This window comes from Ammodytes marinus (assembly GCF_949987685.1).
Source record: "Ammodytes marinus genome assembly, chromosome: 5".
In the NCBI taxonomy this organism is placed as follows: Eukaryota; Metazoa; Chordata; class Actinopteri; order Uranoscopiformes; family Ammodytidae; genus Ammodytes; species Ammodytes marinus.
Window position 1 is genome coordinate 22,834,868 of NC_137234.1, and position 25,112 is coordinate 22,859,979.

Consider the following 25,112-nt stretch of genomic DNA (forward strand, 5'->3'; position numbering starts at 1 on the left):
AGGTTTAATGAAGGCTCTAACCTTTAAGCCACATTTGAGCCCCGTCAATAAAATGAGCACTATGAGGTGGTGACGACATCAATTTACCTAAGTGTCTCTTTCACGGGAGGCCGACAGAGAGCTTCACGTAATAACTGTCTTTAACTATGACTGACAAGTATGGTCGTTTATAGGCATGTTTATGCATGCACTTCTTTACTAGTATAAAAGATCGACACTTACATCAAGGGGTTTATTTACTATAACTTGACTGTTTGTGTCTGTATATTTCTACAACCATCTTTTACGGCCATTATCTCAGAATATGTTTAGTTTTTTCGATACTCTGCAACAAAAGTTGCTTACAGCTTACAAATAATACAATAACGTCTACATAATGATAACATTCTATAACCATTCTTAGGACTATTCTGAAGCTTATTACAAGGGACTTGTTCATGTGTTGCTAATCGCCTATTTCATGATACATTGTCTTCTTAAAAACACGTCAAAAATGCATTTTTAATTTAGGCTACCTGTACATAGTATTTTTTCATTTATAGAAATAAAGAAGGGTGTATCCATAATCTGTTCTGTAAAAACTTTGGAAACTGATGTCAAAATTAAATAAAGATTTTAACTTTATCCGACATCTAGCTTTATTGGTTTTAAAGAGATGAGAATTCACACATATTTAGTAGGCCCTACATTTCCATATTTATTAAAACTTTCCTGAAAAAAATTGTAATAAAAAAAAGATTATGTAAGTAATCAAGTGGCAGAGGTTCATGTTTATATCTGCACGTTAACAATGTTCCCTTATTCACCTGCAGTGTCTTGCCTCAAATTACCAGGGACGCAAAGAGAAAGTGAGGGGTGAAAGAGGGACAAACACATTCTGAGAGAGAGAGGTGTCGGTGTAATACACTATGCCTGCACCAGTAATTGGTTTCCACCTCTGCAGGTGCCTGGCAACCATCATGCTGTCCAGCCAGTCCAGATGATAGGAGAAACTAAGCTCTAATTATAGGTAAGACCTGCAAGCTGGCAGGTAACCACAGAAATGGCATTTGCCTTACTGATGAATGGAGAGCGGCCACTTGGATACAAAATGAGGAGATGAAAATATTCCATAAAGGTGCAGTGAGGATCTCATTATTGGACTAAAGCGTTGTCATAGCTGAATGCAGAATGAGTTGAAGGGACAGTTTTGTAAGAAAAATGAATAGCCAAATGTTCTGACGACATGTATAAAAGTTAAACACCTGACTAAATCATGCTTCTATAGGTCTTAGATGTTTGTTTTTTTAGATTAGATGAAGAGCATCTCAAAAGTACTTCCTCACATAGTGTACAATGAAATAATATACTCGGAAACAATTAGATAACACTTTTGCTTTGATTTCCACATTGGCATGCTAATATTATGCAGTTTCACAGGGGCCCTGGAGATAATCCTTCCACGAAGCCTGGGGATTTGAATGTGTTAATGACACTGAGTGGATCCCTCACATGTCCTACTCCAACACAATCCTACGCCTAAACAAAAGGAGCACAGAGAGCAGGGCTTTTTGTTTATCAGCGTGCCCACCATCTTACAGCCAGTAAAATGGCCATTCATAGATCATTAGAGAGAAAAAAATTGGGCCACCCATAATGAATACAAACCCTTGTTGTTGTCAGTGAGTTGAAGCATTATTAAATCAGCATATCCACATAAGGGTCACTGACAAGATGGGATGAGGCCACCTATTAGTTTGCAGGCTTTACAAAGTATTTGAACAGTTTGGACAAGATATGTGAAACGAAGTGGACAATCGAGAGACAATGACAACGACTTTGCAAGAATCGGGGCGCTGTGTTTTTGAGATTCAAAAACTGACGCAAGCAGAGACATTTTCATTGAGCAGAAAGTGTCACAGAAACATATCAGCTACTCTGATGCCAAATGAATCAATGTCAGATGTAAGAAGTCCATTGTCACAAACAACTAAAAACCCTAAAAACACACTGATCAGTCAGGGCATTGTAAAAATACCAGAATCATTCAGTAGTGCTTGTTTTGACCATACAAGCCTGAACACTGCAGTGTGTCCAAAATGCAATGCCTCTTAAGCCCTGTTTCCTCCACAAGGAGCCCATTCTTTCCCTATTTACCCTAAACAGACTTTCCTGCACAATTCGGGGGGAATTGTGCTATCTCTAAGCCAGTAGTAATGTCCTTACTGACCACTGTATCAGCATGTGTTTCGGACTGATGAGTCTCCCATCTGCCAAAGTACCACAGTGAGCTTTTCCTGCTGTCACACACCAAAACACCAGGCCATGTTGTGCTTGATGCGCTGACAATCTTCCACATTATTTTACTTTGCATCACAGTGACTGTAAAGATCCACAAGTTATTATTGTGTTTGTATTATTTTTTTAAATCTCCAGGATGTCCACATGAAATTAATAATTTACTTTTTGGCGTGATTTCAAGGACAGGCAGATACATTAGTCCATGGGTGAACACATGTAATGACTTCTGATAAATTGATTTCTTATTTCTTGAGTTCAAATGTGTCTGTCTATTGCAGGTGATGTGGGGGCTGAAAGTTGGCAATGTGAAGTCAAAAAACAAACATGCACTGGATCACGCTATTTGCATTTCCAAGTGTCAACCTGTCCGGCTGAGTCTCAAGTAGGTGTCCAGTGCTGACGGACTGAAACTGTAATGACGTCTGTTCAGGCAGCCAAGAACACACTATGACCATAAGGAACAGATCAGATCACCATGGTTACTGAGTCTAATAAGGTCAGGGTTTAACGCTGGATGTGGACATTTAAGCAAGGTACTGGAAGGTTTCCATCACATCAGTAATAGCAAATCAAGTATCTTGGATGGCTGTCTCCAGTGAGTTCTTCAGTCACACAGCAGGCAATACCAAATGTACAGAGAGTCCTTAATTACCGTTTCCCTGCAGACCCACAAAACAAAAACTATGCAACATAAAAGTCCCATTCAGCAGTCTAGTAGCAGAATACAAGAACACATCTCAATGAAATGGATCTTGAAGAAGGGAAATTATCTTTTTACCCTGTATTAAAAAGCAATGGCAACAGTTGGTGAAATAAAAGAACACTTTCTTAGTAAGGCAGTACAGGGACACATTGTTTGGTTCAGTTTTCAGTAAACATTAAAAGGTGCAACGAGGAACTTTTAACAGTCTAATTTTTCCTCTGATGATCATAATTTACATGTAACAGAAACCCTCAGCGCAAAGAATACTTTTTCTTAATGCCATTGTCATATGTATGCTCACCCAGGAACAACAGCTGGTGTAGTAAAAACACTGCTGCATTTGTCCAAAAGGGGTGCAAGAATTTACACAAACTGAAAGTTCCTCTGAGAACCTTTAAAAGAAAAAATAATGCACATTAAACTGATTCTGCAATGATTTCATTGCAGTCAATTAAGCATTAAGAACTGAAATATCTCAGGTGCAATAAAACTTACACAACGGGATGTTCTATTGCAAATTACACTTTTGTCACCAGGTCATGAAAATAAATACTTGAAAAACGTATGTAATCCATTATGAATAGAAGTGAATTAACTTTTAACTTTTTTTTAACATTTCCTGCAACATATTTTTGACCACTCAGATACACATGCAAGTTTGTAAGAACACACACAGGTTACATTTACAATTACGATTTTTTGTCTCTATTTAAGGACCAAAACTCTTGTTTAAATTATGCCTTTCTCGGACAGTTATTACCCAAAAAATGCTCTCTTGCTTGAAGACTCATGATATACAAACTTTTTTGAAATTCCTGTTAAAAACCTCACATTAGGCATTCCATGAACTCTATAGTAACTGATGGGGAAAATTCCAATTTTGGATTGTGGAACAATGGACCCGTCAGCCTTGGTATAACTTGAGCTAAAGCTCCAAGTTAAAGAGCGTTGTACTCAACACACTTTGATGGGACAGTTGTGAAGTGTTTCTGGCAAATAGTCATAAGCCTCTTCAGTCCCTGTAGAAGAAAAAACAAAAAACAAAAAACAAGGAAATGTGAGTTGATAATGAAAAATATAAAAACTATATTCCCCCTGGTGAATTCATTTCTCAAATTGCCTAAAAAAACATGAAGCTATTTCATCAACCATTAGCATTAATATGTATACTATGTCATGATAACAGCATTTCTGGAGAAATATTGATGTGTAAATGACTGTATAACATAATCGGTTAAAGCTCACATATTATGCACTTTGCTGTCAATTTTATATGGTCTAAGTAGTCCCTAATACTTATTTTTTTAGATGTTTGCTGAAAAACCCGTTCAGATCATTTATTGTAGCAAGCCTCTATACCCTGATTGTCCTCTGGTCTCAGGATGACCTATATTTGTGCGATCTGGCTGGCCCCTCCCACCTCTCTGCCGGGCTTTCTTTATATGTCCATGGGGCTCTCCCACCGTCTCTGCCATGCTCTCGCGATACTAGAGAGACACTGCGTGACTGCGAACACAGTGTTTACCCGGAGCTAAGCCATACTTTTAACAAATTGACATGACCTGACATGATTAAAACCAGTGAAAACAGTAGCTTCAAAGTTTGATTTCTACATGAATATCTTCCCATCCTTTGTCATGTTAAAAACGAGTCATTATTAGACTGCAAGGGGAAAGCTAAGTTAGTGTATTAGGAGCAAAACTTGGTGCTACAACCGAAGCTACATGGGCGCTAACGCTAAAAATAAGACTCAGACGATTTAAACCAGTGAAAACAGTAGCTTCAAAGTGTGATTTCTACAGGAATATCTTCTCACCCTTTGTCATGTTAAAAACGAGTCATTTTCAGACTGCTGTGGGGAATATAAACAGCGTGTTATGAGCAAAAGCTGGTTGCTTGTCCCAAAGCTAATAGCTATACACCTGTCAGGCAAAACTACCAATAAAAACTATTATTTTAGTTTCACCGTTTAAAAAAAAGCACAGGTAGCTTCCTATCCGTTGTGTTATTAAAAACGAGGCATTAATAGACTGCTGTGGTTAAGATAAATTAGTGTATTCGTGTATGTAACATTCAGGCTGTACTATGGGCATCTTGTCGCTTAGCGGGGAAAGCAACATGGCTGTCGCTCGGAAAATTTTCCAGAGGATCTCGGGGCCGTGGACCAATAAGAAATGGGGGGGTGGGGTTATCATAGACTACTGCTAATGTGGGGGGGAAGCATGGTCATATAAAGAAAATATGGGGATGTGGCTGTGCAGTTTATGACGTCATAAACCGCGAGAATTCTGAACGGAGTATATTGGGGGGAGGGGTGGGGGTTTCAGAAAGGGGGAGAGTGAGAAAAGGAGAGATTGTTATTTTTTTGGATATTTTGCCAGTCTCTAGGCACACCGTGAACCCATGGATATGTTGGAACACATTTAAAAAGTGCATTTAGCATAATATGTGACCTTTAACTTCTAGGAACTACTATTTGGGACCAGCCCACAGCCATCAACCCTGACCGCTTCTATAAAACTCAGCAGTCATTTTAATACACATTATTAACATATGACAATTTATGCAGCTACTGTGACTGTACATTGAAAGGAATCATTCAAAATGCAAAATAGCTTGGGGACGCTCGTGGTGTAGTGGTTAGAGCGCCCCCCTAGAGGCTCAGGCCTCGCAGCAGACCCGGGTCTGAGTCCAGCCTGGGTCGTTCTCTGCTTGTCTTCCCCTCTTTTCCCCATTTCAACTCTGTCTCTCCAAGTCTGTCTAATTAAGTAAAAAATGCCAAAGAATAATCTTTAAAAAAATAAAAAATAAATAGCTGCTGTGTTAGCAGGTTTCAGTATGTGAATAGTCCCTTATTAATCAATGTCATACAATTATGTTTCATAAAGCTAAATAATGAAAATTGCATTTAAACTTTCTGTAAGTGATAAGGTTCTCACCTGGATGTATTTTCTCTGTGTCTCATCATTGAGAACGTGGGCCACATGCTTGGAGAAGATCTTTTCTCGCCCAGTACGGGCGTGGATACCCACCATTGTCACACCGATAGGCCAGGGAGCGTTACCAATGGCCATCTGCAGATAGGCATCATTTGCCTGAACATAAAGTGAATAAGTTGAAACATTTTTTAATTTATAAAAGAGGCTAACAAGGTTGAATCACTGTTTAACAGATTATGACATACCTTGACATATTCTCTCTCCAACATGAATTTGATAATGTCTGTGATTGACTCTTTGATGTCAGCTGTTAAATTCTCGAAGAAATAATAGTGAGATTAGAACATTGAAAAATAATATTCACACCCTATAAACAATATCATTGTAGCTTTTTTTCACAATCACCACAAATGTTACCTTCTTCCTGAGCTTCCTGAAGAGAGGTTTGAGGTAAGACTCGGTCTGTGAGTGGGTTGCACTGGCCAGCTTGCCCTGAACACTTCGCTTCACGTGGTCCTCCCGGCTGTTCAAATCTTTGGCCCAAGTACCAAGAAGAAACTATAATACAACAAGAAACAGGTTTTAGTAAATTGACTCTCAATCACAACCACCTGAGTGATAAATGGGTTTATGTCTTTATATTACGTCTTCTGCTTTGTGATGGTTATTAGACAACATGATCAATTGAATGACCTGGAAGCAATCAGTAATTAAACAATTAATATAATTACAGAAACTTGACACATTGTACAATTATTTGTTCTGCTTAAAGCATCAAAGAAAAACACCCCATCACCAAAATACCTTGTAATATCATCTATGTACCAACAACGCAAATCAATACTGTAAATTAATTATGAACATCAACATTAACACCACACATAGTAGTGGTGTAAAAAAATGTTTTATCCAACAGCTCCCTCTAGATCAAAAGCACAGCATTGTTTAAACGTCTTGACATACCCTCAAAACCTTGTAGATAAGATCTTGGTCGCCATCATCATCTCCTGTGCCCAGTGTTTGACCGAGAGCCTTAAAGATAGTTACAGGATCAGGGACAAATTACATTTATAACCATGACTTACTTTAGCCGACAATTAGGGGAGAACGGGGTTAGTTGTCACATGGGTTGGTTGTCACATTCGTTATATCTTGCCACCAGAAGGCGTTGTATCTGAAATTTTGTCCAGAATTGGGATCAGAGGTCACCTACATAGTCTGCTTTGGAGTAAGGGTGTATTCACACTGGGAAAGTCCGCTAGTTCACTTGCTTAACCAGCATTAAGAGGTAAAACCACACGTGATCTGAGGTCATTCATTCATTGGACAGACATTCTGGGGTGGAGAGAAGCAGGAAGCACGAAGTGAAAACTGCAAAATATATAACTGATACGATATGGGGTTAAAAATAATAAATAAATAAATAGGCCTACATCTAGCCTATAAATAGAATAAAAAAACATAAAATTATTGTTGTTTCATATGGTTATAATATGTAGGCCTGTGTCAATGTGTGGCTTGTAGCCTACGATGTGAAACATAATATTTACTGTATTTTTGCTGCTCGACACGTGGCTCGCAAGGAATAGGCTCAAGCTGACACACAGCTGATTTAGCCGTGTGTCAGCTGGGTGTGAGTTTGGCGCGGCTCAGCTCCAAACTGACACGGGATAGTATTGACGGTCCCGTAACAATTTCACAGGAGTGAACTAGACTGCAGTGTTTACTCCTAAATGAATGAGCGGTTGGTACTAACACAAAGTTTGCTTTGCTTCACCATCATCAGATAACCATTATTCACCTGAAATAGTCATTATTTACATCAACAACACAAACACATTACCTCATCGTGATCCATACTAACTGCCGTCTCTCGTTCATTCGCTTTCTGTGAGGACACGTAATCTTTCAGCTTCGTAAGAGAGAGTAGTTAGGTGACACTGCAGCATCAACTCATTGCAATCAGGTGTGTGTGGCACTGACTGGCATTAGTTGATGCAGTGTCACTAACCACTCTCACGGAGCCGAAAAGAGTCCGTGCCCTCACACTTTCAACACACGGATATGCACTATATTGCGCCCTTCTCAGTTAACACTCGCACGCCTGGCACGAGCTAGAAAACAGCTTTGCGACAGTGGGCGTCGTAAAAATACTACCGCTTTTGTCCAAAAGGGCCGCCAACGGACCATGTTACTCGTAGTGGCTTTAATGTAGGAATGACTATTGAAAGATTTTTTGGTGATGAGCAATTCACACTAGAGTAAAAAGTGTGCCTATCGACCTCGTTCTCCCCTAAATTTACCATAATTTATTTTATTTTTATGTACAACTGATTAAATGTTACATTACTCAGTTTGTGATTCATTTGGACAACAAAAACATATTCTAGTGACTACATAAATAAGAATTAGAAATGAATACATTTGCTGCAAATATTACTATGCACTGTACCTCCAGTTCTTCTATAGTGGTGTTTTCTTCATGCACTTTGAGGTCGTGCTGTGTGTCAATTTCTCCTGGCTCTGTTCCTCCTACAATCTCATTCAGGTACTGCTGGTCAATCTTGTCCATGGCTGCTTTCAGGTCATTCCTCAAGCCCTAAATGCAGAGGTAGCATGAAGCCGTGTCAATCAGTGTACTGTACTTAACCAATGGGAACAATACAAAACGCTATTAAAATAAATCCCATTAAAACAGCAACATTCACCTTTATTGACAACATATGAATACGTGATCAAAACTTCACAGAACTTGTCTCAAGCTTTGTTGACGGTATAATTTTGAAATTTGCTTCGGTAAAGTTGACCGCTCATAGAAAAGTTATGGCTTATAGTGACATGATACACTTTGTCCTACCTTGTTCACTTCTGGGGTCAGAATCTCAATTTTCCTGAGTCTCTGGAAGGCTTCATAGTCGGACTCTCCAAACAGTCTAATAGGTTCCCCTCGTTCTCTAAGCCGTCGAATCACCTACGTAAAACACAACCATGCAGAAGACACATTCAATTTGTAATATGGGACGAACAAATGACTGTGAGGTAGGTCTTCATTTTTATTTATGTTGACTCACTTCCTGTCGTGACAGTGACATTGGCAGCTTCTCTTCTGTTAGTTCCATTTCTAACACTGGATTGGCTGAGGTGGAAGGCTCATCTTGTTCCTTCTTATCGATCTTCAGGGCAATGTGGAGAGAAAATAGATATATTGGAGTTACTGGAGGGTTGTGGAGGGTAATATGAAGGTCCTGATTTAAGAAACTGGGATCATTTGAAAAGCATCTGCTGTGTCTTGCTGAGTGCGTTACTGATAGTTGGGTTGCCAACATTAACATCCCTATCGTACCAAAGGGTCTTCTATGAATACAATTCACCTTATAAATTACAGAAAAAAAAGCATGCATAATCTAACATCTATCTCATAACTTTAATTTAGTGGAATTTGTATGCTTACAGCAGCACTGCCTATAGCCTAATCAAACACATTCTATTTTCTTTTCTTTTGGCAACAAGGAAACTCAAAGAATGCCACCAGACCATGCTTTAACAGGGCACATGCATCCCGACACTCTTAGATTGTGGCTAAAGGAGCACAATCTAAAAGGAACAAAAAGAAACGGACAATAAAAAAGCCTTCTAAAAAACAAATGAAGTCAAAACTTTCTTAAATAAACACAGTATAGTGCATGTGTGCAAAGACTATAGCTTGATAAGTTTAACATTTTAAGCCTCAAACAGAAATGCAACTTTCCATAGAGAAGCTTGTTACAAGGCAATGCAAACCAGTGACACAAAACCAGGGGAAACTTGTAGTAGGTTTACATTTTAAAACTTCTGTCAAAGATTATGGGCAAAATAAGAAGTGCAGCTTGATAACTGAATTATTTTTTATTTAAGTTCAGTATCCCATGCTCAAATCCACACCATGTCTGTGTCCCACTTTGGCTCTGTGGATTATTTTCCTTGTTCCCTTGCTTTCTGAGTTATTGTTGCAGAAAATAGTGTATACAACATAACTGGAAAGCATATAGTCCAGTTTTCGTAGGGGGTGCTGCGCATATAAATGAATTGTTAAAAGCATGAATATCAACAATGGTGGAGTATTGGAAGCACAAGGTGGGTTTCAGCAAGTGAATATATTCAGAAGATAACAGAATCCTTAATGTATTTTCGAAATGAACTGGGATAGACTATATTGATCACGAAAGGATATTAAGCAGTGGAAAGCTGGAGAAACTTTCCTGTTCTCTAGGTCAGATATAAGAGAATATGTTTACCGATTTATGTCATTATCTTGCTCCAAAACACCCAGCCCTCACCACAGATTATTTCTGAGAATTCCACCACGTTATTTGTGCTTTTACCTTTACTGGCTTTAGAGAGTAAACTTTAAGAAAGGGTGCCAAGGAAGCAGAAGCCTTTGGGACACAGTGTGTTTAGTCCTTTTATCATGCATCCTGTCTGCTGCTTTCACTGTGCAGTCCCATACCTGGCTCCCAGGAGTCTCTCTCTTAACCTACAGATGCAGGCAGCAGAGGCAGGTTGGGGAAAAACAGCACAGTAAACAAATATACAAACACTAATGTGTACACCTGGGCATCAAAGCCTGACCTGATTCTGTTTCCTGGCAAACGTGTTTAAAGGGGGAGTCAGTGATTCTGGAGAACTCCTGTCAAAATCACTTTGTCAAAATCGGTGAATATCTCCTCATGATCCCCTACTTGTATGTACTGTGTGTGCACTGGAAAAACAATCTGGTGTTAATACACAGCCTAGATTCTGTAAACTGGTATGTAAAATAAGGGTACGTAAACAAAGGGGCCCACCATATCTAGCAAAATGCCCGTTTACAGAGCCTAGGCTGTGTATTAACAACAGATTTTTTTTCAGCACACACACACACACACACACACACACACACACACACACACACACACACACACACACACACACACACACACACACACACACACACACACACACACACACACACACACACACACACACACACACACACACACACACACACACACACACACACACACACACACACACACACACACACACACACACACACACAGTAGCCTACATACAGGTAGAGTATCATGAGGAGATATTCACTGATTTTGATAAAATGTGATTTTGACAAAAAAAAACATTCTCCAGAATCGACGACTCCACCTTTAACCACAGTATAAGAGTGTCCAACTAAACACGAGATAAAACTGGACTGAAGAAAAGCAGTGATTTAGATTGTGTTTGTGTGAGAGACAGAGTGATGTTGACATCCACCTTATATCCGCTTCTTCTGAAGTAATCCTCTTGTTCCGATCGCGCCAGATCAGCCCTTTTGAAGAATGTCTTGGAGTCCTGAAGGAGAAAGATATTTAACTTTTATTGCACGTTGAAACTAGATGTATTTATTGTGTTATAAAAAGAAAATATCATACAGCGGTTAGGCCAAGAGTGGCATCACATGGCAACGCTCTCAGAACAAAGATACCAGATGCTTTCCTTCTATTCTACTATAAAGTTATATGTTGTAAATCTTCAATTAAGAATTGTTCAATTTTACCCAAGGGAAATAATCTTTAATTCCTATGTGTTGGAATAAATGTGACAACATACTGTAATACATGTAAGCAATTAAATAACAAATTCCCAGTTTCACATGGGCATGATAGAGGAGGTCTCATGACGAACAATTAAACAAAGTCTACAAAGTACCATGACAGCTTATTTTACCAGACCAGTAACAGAAAAAGTCAAGGAAGAGCATGATTAAAAGAGTAACGACGTTTATGAAGGAGGGAGACTTTAGTTTCCTCAACAATATCTGGATTGAAGAAGACTGAAAAACAGTATCGACACATGACACACTTGCTGTACTGGCAGACAACACCTAGTCGTATTCCAAACATGATTCCAAATTGTTGTATCACACAGAAGATTATTATTATATTCTGAACGTATAGCCTACTAAACTATAGTTATAGCTGTATATTGAATAGATGTTTTTCTGAGTGTGGGATATATTGTTTGAAGTGGAAGGCAAGCACGGCTAGATTATTAAGAAATATAATATTAAAAGCTGCTCCTTCTCAAAGGGGACTGTCCACGAAACTATAAACAAATAAACTAAACTAAACTGTAAATAAGCAGTTAGGATAAGCGTGACTTGAGTTTAGTTAGAATATCAAGTAAAATTTCAGGAAAGCCACATGATGATAATCCAAAATTACGTGTTCACATTTACTACTCTCAGTCTGCTATCATTTTACTATGTCTAGGGCATTCACGTTATATATGACGTGCACGTACAGTTCAACACTGACTGTATAAATACATCTATCGATACATCTGAAAACAAAGACAGTTGTTTACTGAACAATGTTAACGCTAACGCAACATTTTAGCAACAGGGCTAATGTACCAAGCTAACAAAAACAAGCAACTCAATCAGTAACTCACGTCAACAAGCTGTTTGTCTTCGAGGAGTTTCCGTTTCCTGGCGATCTCAGCTTTTATTATGTCCATATCGGTAAAGTAAATATACTATTTATTCTTTAAATTCAACAATTAAACCCGACATTTAGAACTAAGAGGACAACGCTTTTAGCTAGACAATTTAAACGGAAGTCAACACAAAACTCAATTACATTTCAGTATAAGAGTCTTCTGTGATTGACTTTTCTTTGTTGATTTTTTTTTTCAAAATAAAAACGTAGAGATATATATTTTATCTGTTATTTTTTTTAAGATATTCATCATATAAGCCTAAACCAACATCAAAGCTTATAATTTGAAGAGCAATCACTATTCTTTGGGCATAATAAAACAGCAAAAATGTGGGCTATAGGCCATCTAGTTTTTGAAATAGGCCTATGTAATGTTATTTTAGGCTCCAGTAATTACAAATGTGTGCATGTTCGTATCACTGTCTTAAGCCTCAGGTTCAGACTGTCCTGAGAAGGGTTTCAGACACCTCATTGGTTGTGTCCCCTTGTCCCATATCAGGTATGGCTCTGTGTCCTTTCCCTAAAATGTCCTTTGTGTTCTTGCTATCAGGCTCTATTGAGAGGAAGTCCATGCAGAGGAGCTCCAATGGCCTGGTGGTATTGATGTTTACAAGAGGGGCCACCTTGTCAGGTGGGGCTTTTCTGCAGACACATCTCTCACAAGTCCCTTTCCTCTCAGTCTCTAAGGCCATTTTGGGCCAATAGATGCGAAATCTGGCAAGTTCAACTGTTTGCGCGATTCCTAGATTGCCCATATCATCATGAAGGTTTTGCAACACAGTGGATCTAAGGGGCTCTGGGAGAACGAACTGCACCAGGATCTCCGTTCCAGACAGGCGCTTTCGGTAAAGAAGATCATCTTGTAGCTCAAGACACTCCCAATAATTCAAGATCAAGTGAAGATCAAGGGAGTCAGCTATGTAATTGGCAGGTATTTTGGTTGCATAAGTTCAGGTTGACTATATTTTGGTGTTGTCAGAAGACCATTCTTTAAATCCTCTTGTTCGAAACATGACAGGGATAGCAGCAGGAGACATGGCAAGAGATTGTACATGCCCTAAGGAAGACAAGTCATTCTGCATCGGGAAATATGTTTCTGGCAGGTTGCGGCGACTGTGTCTGCAAGCAGGACCTGAGGCCCTACATCCTTGAAAGATTACATTAGATGGAATCTGAACTCTTGGATGCGACCTTCCTTCTCAAAACTCGTGTCATCTTTCACCACACCATGAGGCCTTCAGGTTAGACCCATAGACCATCTGCATCGAGATTGTGTTTGCTGGTGCTGTTAATCTTTCGGCCTTTACTCAGAAAAATGGCGTTGGTAGCAGGTTGATGAAAGAAGACGCCGTTTGAGGCAGATGAGGTCTCAGGAACAATTCTTTTATTTAAACAACAAAACTCATCCTGCAGTCAAAATGAAGCCAATACAAGTTAAAGTGTTTGTAGCCAAAAAACTAATAGAGGTACATGTATAAAAGAAAAAGCTATGAAGAGTTCCTGTAAGCAAAAAGACCTGTCTCTTCCTGCATTGTGGTGGCCTTTAACCTGCAAATCTAAGTGAGCTGATTGGTCCTTAGGTCAGTAAGCTCCGCTCCTCCTAACACCTGATTGGTGGACCCTAACTAACTCCAACCTATACTGTTCAGAGGACATCTGTGTTAATCAATCCCTGGAGGCAATATCTCGTGGGGCGCCAAGAAGTCTGATTCAGTAACTTTAGGACAATCCCTTTAGCCAGGGGCCAATAAATTAGCTGTTAACTCTTAACCAGGCTGTCCTAAATTGCCCTCACAAGACAGTCACCTCGGAGTCTCCTTTGTTGTGTGAAACTGAATGATCTACAAAAGTTTTCCCTAAGGGCTTCCTCAACTAAGCAGTTCACATTCTTATCCTGCACACACATATACCCACGAGAGCTGCTCCTGGCTCCCCTTATAGTTAATTATGTATGTAATTAAACAATCTCCTGATTATCAGTAATCTTAGAATGTGTCATAACGAAATACACTACACTGGCTCTGTATTTGATGTTGAATGTGTATGTGGACAATCCTGCCAGCCAGGGGTAGGTAGCGGTCTCAAGCGGAGCTCTTCCAGAGAAAGGCTTCTTACGATGTTCTCCACGATGACACGTTGCATCTCAGGTGTGCTGGGTAGTTCGGATGGTATCTGGGGGGTTTGCATTTTCTTACCTTCATATTGAATGGTTTTTGAGAAAGTCACAGTAGGCTGAGGGGTGGCACATACTGGCTGTACATATTCACCATTAGGGGAGAAAGACAGTGTTGCTTGGGATTCATCTGTGGGGGAAAATTACTCTTGTTCTACAGGGGTTTCAGCAACATTTACTGAGACTTCCCTCCCCACAGACTCTCCTATCCTACCCAACTCCACCTTCAAAATCACTTCAAAAGACCTGCTACTCCTTTTTGCTAAATCACTCAGCTCGGACAGGTAGGTTTTGGTTACAGAGGAACCTACTTCACAACTTTAAACACTTGATAGGCATTGAATACGGCCCACAACTTCTGGTTTTGCAGTGCAAGATCGGTCAAAAGGTGAGTAGCGTTTCTCAAGCTCATTGACATAGCTTCATGTTGGAGCTCGACAATAACAGTTACTTATTTACCAAGTGAAGGCATGTCAATCATTCTTGCTACAAGCCTGTGACGTAATTTCTGGTTCAGTTGTAAGCATGAGCTCAGACAGGTAGGTTTCGGTTACAGGGGAACTTACTTCACAAGTGCAGTGCAAGATCGGTCAAAAGGTAAGTAGCGTTTCTCAAGCTCTTTGACTGCAGCCTCATGTTGGAACTCGACAATAACAGTTACTTCTTTACCAACTGAAGGCATGTGCATCAGATGTGAGTAAGTTCACTGATTCATTCTCTGATTTCACAACTTCCACTTTGTAAGAATAATGCACCAAAAATAAAAGTGAAACTCAATGCAGTAAATTGTCAAGGTTGCTTAAGTGCAGTTGTGTCAAAAGAAATCCATCCTAGATTTGTAACCCTTTAGGGACAGTAGAGTACCCTGATATGGACCAATGACTAGGTTCGTGAGGGAAATAATAAAGTGACGACACAATGAATCTTGGGGCCACAGGGTACTTTTAAATTGATTGTATTAAAATGTGTAGAAAAAAATAGATTTGAGTTCAGTGCAATAAAGAATATGCAGCAATGTTTTACAGTATATACCATAACATTGAATCAGAAACAACTCTCATTAAATGTCGGAAAAATGTCCATAAAATTATTATTTTTTTAATTCCTTGAAGTGTTCCTTTAAGTTAAGTTTTTGTTCCTTTAGTTTCCTTGGTTCGCCAGTTCTGCATGCTTTAGTAAAAGAGGGAATGTCAAGCCAGAAACAGTTCAAAAAAGTCAAAAGGTCAAGTCGTCATGTGTGGCACTTCAGAGCGCTTTCACCTGATATACTCAAGTGATGGAGGTAAAGGAAGAATGGTTTCCTCCTCGGCACGTTATCTCCATCCACTCCTTTGGATAAGGAGGTATGTTCACTGGCTTGTCACCCCTTCGTCAAAGGGGAATTCGATCCAGATTCTCAAGAGGGTTTCCAATGACTCCAAAAAAAACCTAGCTTCAGTTATGTTTCCCTTCAATTTCAACTCTGTGTGTATACAGTTTAATAATTGCCACTTGTTACAGTTTGACTCATTTTCTGCTTCTTGTGTTATCGTTCTGGGATTTACGGACAGCTATGTAAAGGCGGGGCTTACCTTCCTGATTGATGGCTTAATGAACCAACAGGTAAACAATATGAGAATTAATGGAATAGTACAGACAAAGTACAGAAACGGTAAACTTTATGAGAAATAAGGAAAAAATATGGCAAATAAAAAACTATAACAGGACCCAATTTTCTGGGTTACACAAGCACACGTCTAATAAGTCTCAAGCTTTCTCCAGCTAAATCTGAGATTTCATTACATTTACACAATAACACATTTCTGTCTGTATCAAACAGGTCTTACTCACAAAAACTTGTCTTTAAATTATTCATTTCTCGGACAGTTGTGTCACCCACAAAATCCTTTCTTATTTGAAGACTCATGATATACACATTTTTGAGAAATTCCTGCTAAAACCCCACATTAGGCATTCCATGAACTCTAAGCAAATTCCCATTTTGGATTGTGGTACAATGGACCCGACAGCCTTGGTATAACTTGAGCTAAAGCTCCAAGTTAGGAAGCATTGTACTCAACACACTTCGATGGGACAGTTGTGAAGTGTTTCTGGCATTTAGTTATAAGCCTCTTCAGTCCCTGTAGAAGAAAAATAAATAAAAAGGAAATATGAGCTGATAATGAAAAGTATAATAATGGGACAACTATATTCCACCAGGTGAATTCATTTCTCAAATTGCCTAGAAACATATTTAGCCATTTCTTCGACCTATTAACATTGATATGTCATGATTACAGTATTTCAGGAGAAACATTGTGCAAATGACTGTATAACATATCCTGTTAACGTCTAGGAACTACTGTTTTGGACCAGTCCACAACATCAACCCTGACCTCTTTTATAAAATTCAGCAGTCATTTTAATTACACATTATTAACATATGACAAATGCAGCTACTGTGACTGTACACTGAAAGAATGATTCAAAATGCAATATAGCTACTGTGTTAGCAGGTTTCAGTATGTGAATAGTCCCTCATGAATCCAAGTCATACAATTATGTTTCATAAAGCTAAATAATGAAAATTGCATTTAAACTTTCTGTAAGCGATAAGGTTCTCACCTGGATGTATTTTCTCTGTGTCTCATCATTGAGAACGTGGGCCACATGCTTGGAGAAGATCTTTTCTCGGCCAGTACGAGCGTGGATACCCACCATTGTCACACCGATAGGCCAGGGAGCGTTACCAATGGCCATCTGCAGATAGGCATCATTTGCCTGAACATATAGATGAATAAGTTGACACATTTAGATTATTAAAGAGGCTAAACAAGTTCAAAATCACTTTTAAACAGATTATGACATACCTTGACATATTCTCTCTCCAACATGAATTTGATAATGTCTGTGATTGACTCTTTGATGTCAGCTGGTAAATTCTGGAAGAAATAATAGTAAGTTTAGAAAAGGAAAATATAAATTCACACCCTATAAACAATATCATTGTAGCTTTTTTTCACAATCACCACAAATGTTACCTTCTTCCTGAGCTTCCTGAAGAGAGGTTTGAGGTAAGACTCGGTCTGTGAGTGGGTTGCACTGGCCAGCTTGCCCTGAACACTTCGCTTCACGTGGTCCTCCCGGCTGTTCAAATCTTTGGCCCAAGTACCAAGAAGAAACTATAATACAACAAGAAACAGGTTTTAGTAAATTGACTCTCAATCACAACCACCTGAGTGATAAATGGGTTTATGTCTTTATATTACGTCTTCTGCTTTGTGATGGTTATTAGACAACATGATCAATTGAATGACCTGGTAGCAATCAGTGTAGGGGCCAAAATGCACATTTGGTCTATTTGTTTATTATTTATTTTGAAAAGTTACACACACTTCCGTTTGATTGACACATGTGGGTGTGGGTGTGGTTTAATCTATATACCTGTGCACTTGTGGCGGGCGGGGGTTAAGAGACAAAGGGGGTTAGTGGCGCTCCTGATGCCATTTTCTGTTTACCAACAAACTATCGTCAAACAACCGTCAATTACAGCAGTTTATCTTTTATTTATTTGTTTTCAATACCCTCGTCAGTTGTCATTCTGCCTTCATTTATTAAATTCTCAAACTATACTCATCAACGGACTTGGAAATTGATTGACGCGTAACTGCCTGGAGCCCACTTAAGCCTCTTAGCGGCCTTTATTGGAAAGCTGTCGCTATAATCAGTAAAGTACACATCTTTTTTTCTGGCTATTTAAAAACAATTAACATAATTACAGAAACTAGACACATTTTACAATTATTTGTTATGCTAAAAGCATAAAAAAACACCACATCACAAAAAAACCTTGACATATATATGTACCAACAATGCAAATCAATACTGTAATTGAATTATAAACATCAGCATTAAAAACACACATAGTAGAGGTGTGCATTTATTTTTTAAACATCTTGACTTACCCTCAAAAATTTGTAGATAAGATCCTGGTCGCCATCATCATCTCCTTTGCCCAGTGTTTGACCCATAGCCTTAAAGATGGTTTCAGAATCAGGGACAAATTACATAATTTGACATAAATCATAACCATGACTTACTTATACCTGACAATGATATTTAACATATTTTTTATTTATTTTTAAAAGGCACAAGTGGTTACATTTTGCATTACTCAGTTTGTGATTCATTTGGACATTAAAACAATATTCTAGTGACTACATTAAAAGTATTGGTAATGAATAATTTAGCTGCAAATATAACCATGCACTGTACCTCCAGTTCTTCTATAGTGGTGTTTTCTTCGTGCACTTTTAGGTTGTGCTGTGTGTCAATTTCTCCTGGCTCTGTTCCTCCAACAATCTCGTTCAGGTACTGCAGGTCAATCTTGTCCATGGCTGTTTTCAGGTCATTCCTCAAGCCCTAAATGCAGAGGTAGCATGAAGCCGTGTCAATCAGCGTACTGTACTTAACCAATGGGAACAATACAAAACGCTATTAAAATAAATCCCATTAAAACAGCAACATTCACCTTTATTCACACTAGAACATGGGAATAAGTGGTTAAGCTTTGCTCGCAACAACATTATCAATTATTCTTCTATAAAACTTTAAGTGACTGCACATAGAAAATAAATGGCCAATAATGTTATGTTCCACTTCAAAATACACTTTGTCCTACCTTGTTCACTTCTGGGGTCAGAATCTCAATTTTCCTGAGTCTCTGGAAGGCTTCATAGTCGGACTCTCCAAACAGTTGGATAGGTTCCCCTCGTTCTCTAAGCCGTCGAATCACCTACGTAAAACACAACCATGCAGAAGACACATTCAATTTGTAATATGGGAAGAACAAATGACTGTGAGGTAGGTCTTCATTTTTATTTATGTTGACTCACTTCCTGTCGTGACAGTGACATTGGCAGCTTCTCTTCTGTTAGTTCCATTTCTAACACTGGATTGGCTGAGGTGGAAGGCTCATCTTGTTCCTTCTTATCGATCTTCAGGGCAATGTGGAGAGAAAATAGATATATTGGAGTTACTGGAGGGTTGTGGAGGGTAATATGAAGGTCCTGATTTAAGAAACTGGGATCATTTGAAAAGCATCTGCTGTGTCTTGCTGAGTGCGGTACTGATAGTTGGGTTGCCAACATTAACATCCCTATCGTACCAAAGGGTCTTCTATGAATACAAGTCACCTTATAAATTACCGACATAAAAGCATGCATAATCTAACATCTATCTAGTAACTCTTAATTAGTGGAATTTGTATGCTTACAGCAGCACTGCCTATAGCCTAATCAAACACATTCTATTTTCTTTTCTTTTGGCAACAAGGAAACTCAAAGAATGCCACCAGACCATGCTTTAACAGGGCACATGCATCCTGACACTCTTAGATTGTGGCTAAAGGAGCACAATCTAAAAGGAACAAAAAGAAACAGATCACAAATTAAAAGCCTTCTAAAAAACAAATGAAGTCAAAACTGTCTTAAATAATCAAAATATACACTGCACGTCTGCAAAGAATGCAACTTTCCATAGAGAAGCTTGTTACAAGGCAATGCAAACCAGTGACACAAAACCAGGGGAAACTTATAGTAGTTTTTTTTTTCAGTTCAGTATCCCATTCTCAAATCCACACCATGCCTGTGTCCCACTTTGGCTCTGTGGATTATTTTCCTTGTTCCCTTGCTTTCTGACAAGTCATCGTTGCAGAAAATAGTTTGCACAACCTAACTGGAAAGCATATAGTCCAGTTCGTATGGGGTGCTGCGCAAATAAAAATTCATTGTTAAAAGCATAAATATCAACAATGGTGGGTTTCAGCAAGTGAATATATTCAGAATATAATAGAATCCTTAATGTATTTTCGAAATGACCTGGGAGAGACTATATTGATCACGAAAGGATATTGAGCAGTGGAAAGCTGGAGAAACTTTCCTGTTCTCTAGGTCAGATACTGTATAAGAGAATATGTTTACCGATTTATGTCATTATCTTGCTCCAAAACACCCAGCCCTCACCACAGATTATTTCTGAGAATTCCACCACGTTATTTGTGCTTTTACTTTTACTGGCTTTAGAGAGTAAACTTTAAGAAAGGGTGCCAAGGAAGCAGAAGCCTTTGGGACAGTGTGTTTAGTCCTTTTATCATGCATCCTGTCTGCTGCTTTCACTGTGCAGTCCCATACCTGGCTCCCAGGAGTCTCTCTCTTAACCTACAGATGCAGGCAGCAGAGGCAGGTTGGGAAAAAACAGCACAGTAAACAAATATACAAACACCAATGTGTACACCAGAGGGGTATACTACAAAGCAAACTCAAAAGAGCCCGGCTCTCTTTTTTTGATCTGGTTCAACATAACACATACCCTCGCTCAGAGCTAACCGGTATCACGAAGGCAGTTATCCACCTCTTTTGTTGAACGAGGGTTTCAGCTTCAGGCTCTGTGCGCGTCCCCATGAGAGGGGGCGTTTGGCCGTCATTTGACTCTGCTTCCGCACAGACTGGACTGATCTTGTGCCGCTAACTTTACACAAACGGACTGATTGTGAGCAGCTGAGTAAAACAAAAGTGTGTCGCCAACTTCATTCAAGAGGAAGAGTTTGTCAGTCTGAATTAGGCTATTACAGCAGAAAACAGAGAGCCGAAAAAAACTCTTACTGCAAATAGGCTAAGGAGAGTGGAATGCTGCCAGCATGGAAATTATTTATTTATCTTGCCGATCGTTCTCGCAGTGCGTAACGTGACATTATAAAACAATTCAACTTTGAACTCGGATTTAAACACTATACCATTTAGCCTAATATATATATGCTACTTTGCTATATTTATAGCTCTACGCCTATAGTCCCACACTTAAGAATGTAATTTAAGTCTGACACTGTCCCCAAATGAATAGCCTATGGAAAATCATTTAGTTTTGGGCCACATCATAATGAATACAATTTTGATTTAGACTATTAGCCTTTTATTTGAATCTTACAAATACCAATAGGCCTACATTAAAATACCTGTAGTCTGGATTTTTCGGACAAATATGAATCTACTGTGAGAAGCTTAACCTGCGAGTCTGCAACGATGTCCGAACTGTGACAGCTGTCACCTGTCACGTCCCAACTGTAATCGCTACTGATGAAAAGAAAGAAGCAGTGAAATAATGTTGCAACCTGTGATTTTATAGAACGCTTTATTAAGCGCCAGTGTGTGTAGATCGCCAGGTAAAATCATTTGAGAGGAGAGCATAGAGTGGCGCTGCATACAGTAGGTCTAGGCTATTTTACATTTTCAATAACTGTATGCATGTGGCAAAAAGCCCCGGCGCGATGTTACAGTTCACTCTGTAAGCCTAATGTCACGGCTTCGTTTCGTTCATTAACTTACTGATCAATAAGTTTAGATGTAACAGTTTCCTCAGTGAGAAGAATGTAGCGCTCAGACAATATTGTCAGGTCCGCGGGATTTCTAAATGTGTAGTTTCCTTGAAGGGCAGCGCTCTAAGAGCCGAATTTAAGCTCAAACTCTGAAACAAAAACTGCTCTGAGCAGGTTAGCCGTGCAGCCTCTGTTACCACGGTGATCTAGCCAGGTAAAAAGAGAGCCACCTTTCGTGATACTGAAAATTCTGGCTTTAGACCGCTTTAGACTCAACAGACCTCGCTCAGCCCTTAATCTCGCTTCGTAGTATACCCCTCTGGGCATCAAAGCCTGACCTGATTCTGTTTCCTGGCAAAAATGTTTAAAGGGGGAGTCAGTGATTCTGGAGAAAGTTTATTTGTCAAAATCAGTGAATATCTCCTCATGATCTGCTACCTGTTCATACTGTGTGTGCGCTGAACAAAAACAAATTGTGTTAATAGACAGCCTAGGCTCTGGTATGTAAAAACAAAGGGTATGTAAACAACGAGGGACGACCATATCTAGCAAAATGCCTGTTTACAGAGAATGTGTACTAACATTGAATTTTCTTCAGTGTGCGCGTGGCACACACAGTACAAACAGGTAGCACATCATGAGGAGATATATTTACTGATTTTTACAAAAAGTGATTTTGACAAAAAAATAAATCTCCAGAATCGATGGCTTCACCTTTAACCACAGTATAAGAGTGTCCTGCTGAAGTAGAGATACAACTGAAATGAAGAAAGGTAGTGATTTAAATAGGTTTGTGTGAAAGACAGTGATGTTGACATCCACCTTATATCCGCTTCTTGTGAAGTAATCCTCTTGTTCTGATCGCGCCAGATCAGCCCTTTTGAAGAATTTCTTGGAGTCCTGAAGGAGAAAGATATTTAACTTTTATTGCACTTTTATATATATATATAATGCCATACAAAGAAAAAATCATACAACAGCAGTTAGGACAAGAGTTGCATCACATGGCAACGCTCTCAAAACAAAGATACCATACTTTCCTTCTATTTTACTATAACGTTATAGAGTGTAAATCTTCTATACATAATTGTTAAATTTTACCCAACGAATCCCATCTTTTATTCCTCTGTGTTGGACTAAATATGACAAAATACTGTCATACAAACAAAGACAGCGTGACTGAAGTTAATGCTACGCACTTTTTTTTAGAAACAGGGCTTTTTTTTTTACCAAGCTAACAAAAACAAGCAACTCAATAAGTTACTCACGTCAACGAGGTGTTTGTCTTCGAGGAGTTTCCTTTTCCTGGCAATCTCAGCTTTTATAATGTCCATTTCGGTAAAGTAATTGTACTATTTGTTCGTTTAATTCACCAAATAACCCCTCACGTAGAACTATTAGTGCAAGGCTGTTAGCTTGACAATTCTTCTTCTTCTTTTAATTTCCAGCAGACTGTATGCCTTTGCGGCACATTGCTGCCACCCACAGGACAAAAATAAATAAACAAAACATATTTCAAAACGCAATCAGTCCATCCTATTTTCATAGGAATAATCTATTGGCCTTTATAAAATCCAGGACAATTTTTATAGTCCCAGGCTGGTTCTCGATGGGATTTAGAAGGCTCTTAAATGTAACCGATGTTGTGCCCAGGCTTTTCACTGGTGCTGCATAGGCCTACATTCTGTTCTCTATGCCTAGTGAGTCCAGTAGGCCTATATTCCATCAGGATTTGTTTTACTGTTTTCTGTTTGTTACACGCTCCACATAGTCCATTTTCATGTTTCCCAAGTTTCTGTAAATCCCTTGCGAGTCCACAATGCCCCAGCCTCAGTCTGGTGGTCCTAATGACCATAGAACTAAACAGAAATGATCATCATGATGACCGACAATTTAACCGGAAGTCAACATAAAACGCACCTACATTTCAGTTTAAGAGCAGTGGGAGCACAGTAATGGAGTAATGTGCTCTGCGTTGTTGATTTTCTTTTTCAAAATAAAAGTAGAAATGTATATTTTATAGGCTATGTTAATTTTCCAGGGGCTAGTTGGAAAAATAGGCTATACAAAAAAAATATAGGCTATATATTTAAAGCACTGTTAAAAAAATAAGAAGAAAAGTTGATCACATTGTTTCTCTCTTATATGGTTTTGTTAGGCTACAAAATAATCTGTGAGGATCAGTCTCTTCTACGAAATATGCGGGCTAAAAATGATTAGGCTTACACCAGACGGCCAGCACTTGCCATGACTTCAGGGAGGGAAAAATCAGCCTTTGATCAGATAGAAATCAATCAGGCCTACATGTCTATACAAATAAAAGGTAACACTTTATAATAAGGGTACAACAATTAACTGTAGTTAATGCTTAGTTCAGCATACTAAACATTAACTCATCATTAACTTACCATTAATAAATCCTTAGGAAATAAGCACTAACGAACTGATTTGCTAAGTTATTGCTTAACTTAGTATTACTCAACTAACTAAGCATAGTTAATGCCTAACCAAACATTAACTTACCGTTAAAACTAAGCATAGTTAATGCCTAACCAAACATTAATTTACCGTTAATAACTATAGGCATTAACAGTTAGTTGAGGCTTTATAAGCTTGATAAGCCTTAACCGTCAATAACATTAACTAAGCATTAAGTCATATGCTATCTCGACACCATTGCAAATGAGGGTCACCCCTCAATTGATATCTCGAGTAGCCTATAAATAAAGGTTAGATAAATAATGGTTGATTTAATTGTTTTACTGAGATTGCGAGTTGCTTTACGAGTTGCTTTGACAGTAGGCTAGGCTGTCTATTATAGCCTAATTAATTTGAGACTCCATAAAAAAAAGTTTATAAGTCTTGCTTTCGTCTAAACACCGTCAATTGTCTGTACACAACATTTCTGACTCGACCTTTTAGATGAGAACCATCAGGTGGCGCAAAGGGATATGTGAAGATTCTTAAATATTAAAGCTATTAATTTATTTACATGGAGAGAGGGGACACCCAGCATCATGTGGGGAGCGGGAATGGATCATATTATAACATTCATCAGGTGCATTTTAAAGCCTTGCACGGTGGAAATGTGCTGATGACAGGAACTGTAGCGACGCACGAGGAGAAATTTAACTGATTAATCAGTGAGACG

At 38.8% G+C, this 25,112-nt stretch overlaps 1 protein-coding gene across 8 annotated transcripts; it reads right to left on the reverse strand.

Moving 5' to 3' along the window:
- Positions 1 to 785: 785 nt before the first annotated feature.
- On the reverse strand, positions 786 to 23,478 carry prpf18 (PRP18 pre-mRNA processing factor 18 homolog (yeast)). Of its 8 annotated transcripts, XM_080027228.1 has the most exons (11): positions 12,391 to 12,525; positions 11,212 to 11,289; positions 10,409 to 10,435; positions 8,994 to 9,095; positions 8,780 to 8,893; positions 8,375 to 8,521; positions 6,886 to 6,954; positions 6,340 to 6,480; positions 6,168 to 6,239; positions 5,923 to 6,078; positions 786 to 4,002 (listed from the first exon to the last, which is right to left on the reverse strand). In XM_080027228.1, exons 1-11 carry the CDS (start codon positions 12,454 to 12,456, stop codon positions 3,922 to 3,924), a joined length of 1,053 nt encoding a protein of 350 aa, XP_079883354.1. In that variant the 5' UTR covers positions 12,457 to 12,525; the 3' UTR covers positions 786 to 3,921. The 8 variants fall into 8 exon arrangements, 7 of the variants coding, with proteins under 7 accessions (XP_079883354.1, XP_079883356.1, XP_079883355.1 ...); XR_013844869.1 differs by lacking the exon at positions 10,409 to 10,435 and having other exon boundaries at positions 6,168 to 6,229; XM_080027230.1 differs by lacking the exons at positions 10,409 to 10,435; positions 12,391 to 12,525 and adding an exon at positions 23,230 to 23,478.
- Positions 23,479 to 25,112: the final 1,634 nt, after the last annotated feature.

Excerpts from the sequence above, each read along its gene's own strand:
- prpf18 (XM_080027228.1), bottom strand. The coding sequence starts at position 12,456 with ATGGACATAATAAAAGCTGAGATCGCCAGGAAACGGAAACTCCTCGAA. Across the intron at positions 9,096-10,408 it reads GAGAGACTCCTGGGAGCCAG|ATCGATAAGAAGGAACAAGA; the intron begins GTATGGGACTGC and ends ATTGCCCTGAAG. Across the intron at positions 4,003-5,922 it reads CACAGAGAAAATACATCCAG|GGACTGAAGAGGCTTATGAC; the intron begins GTGAGAACCTTA and ends TTTCTTCTACAG.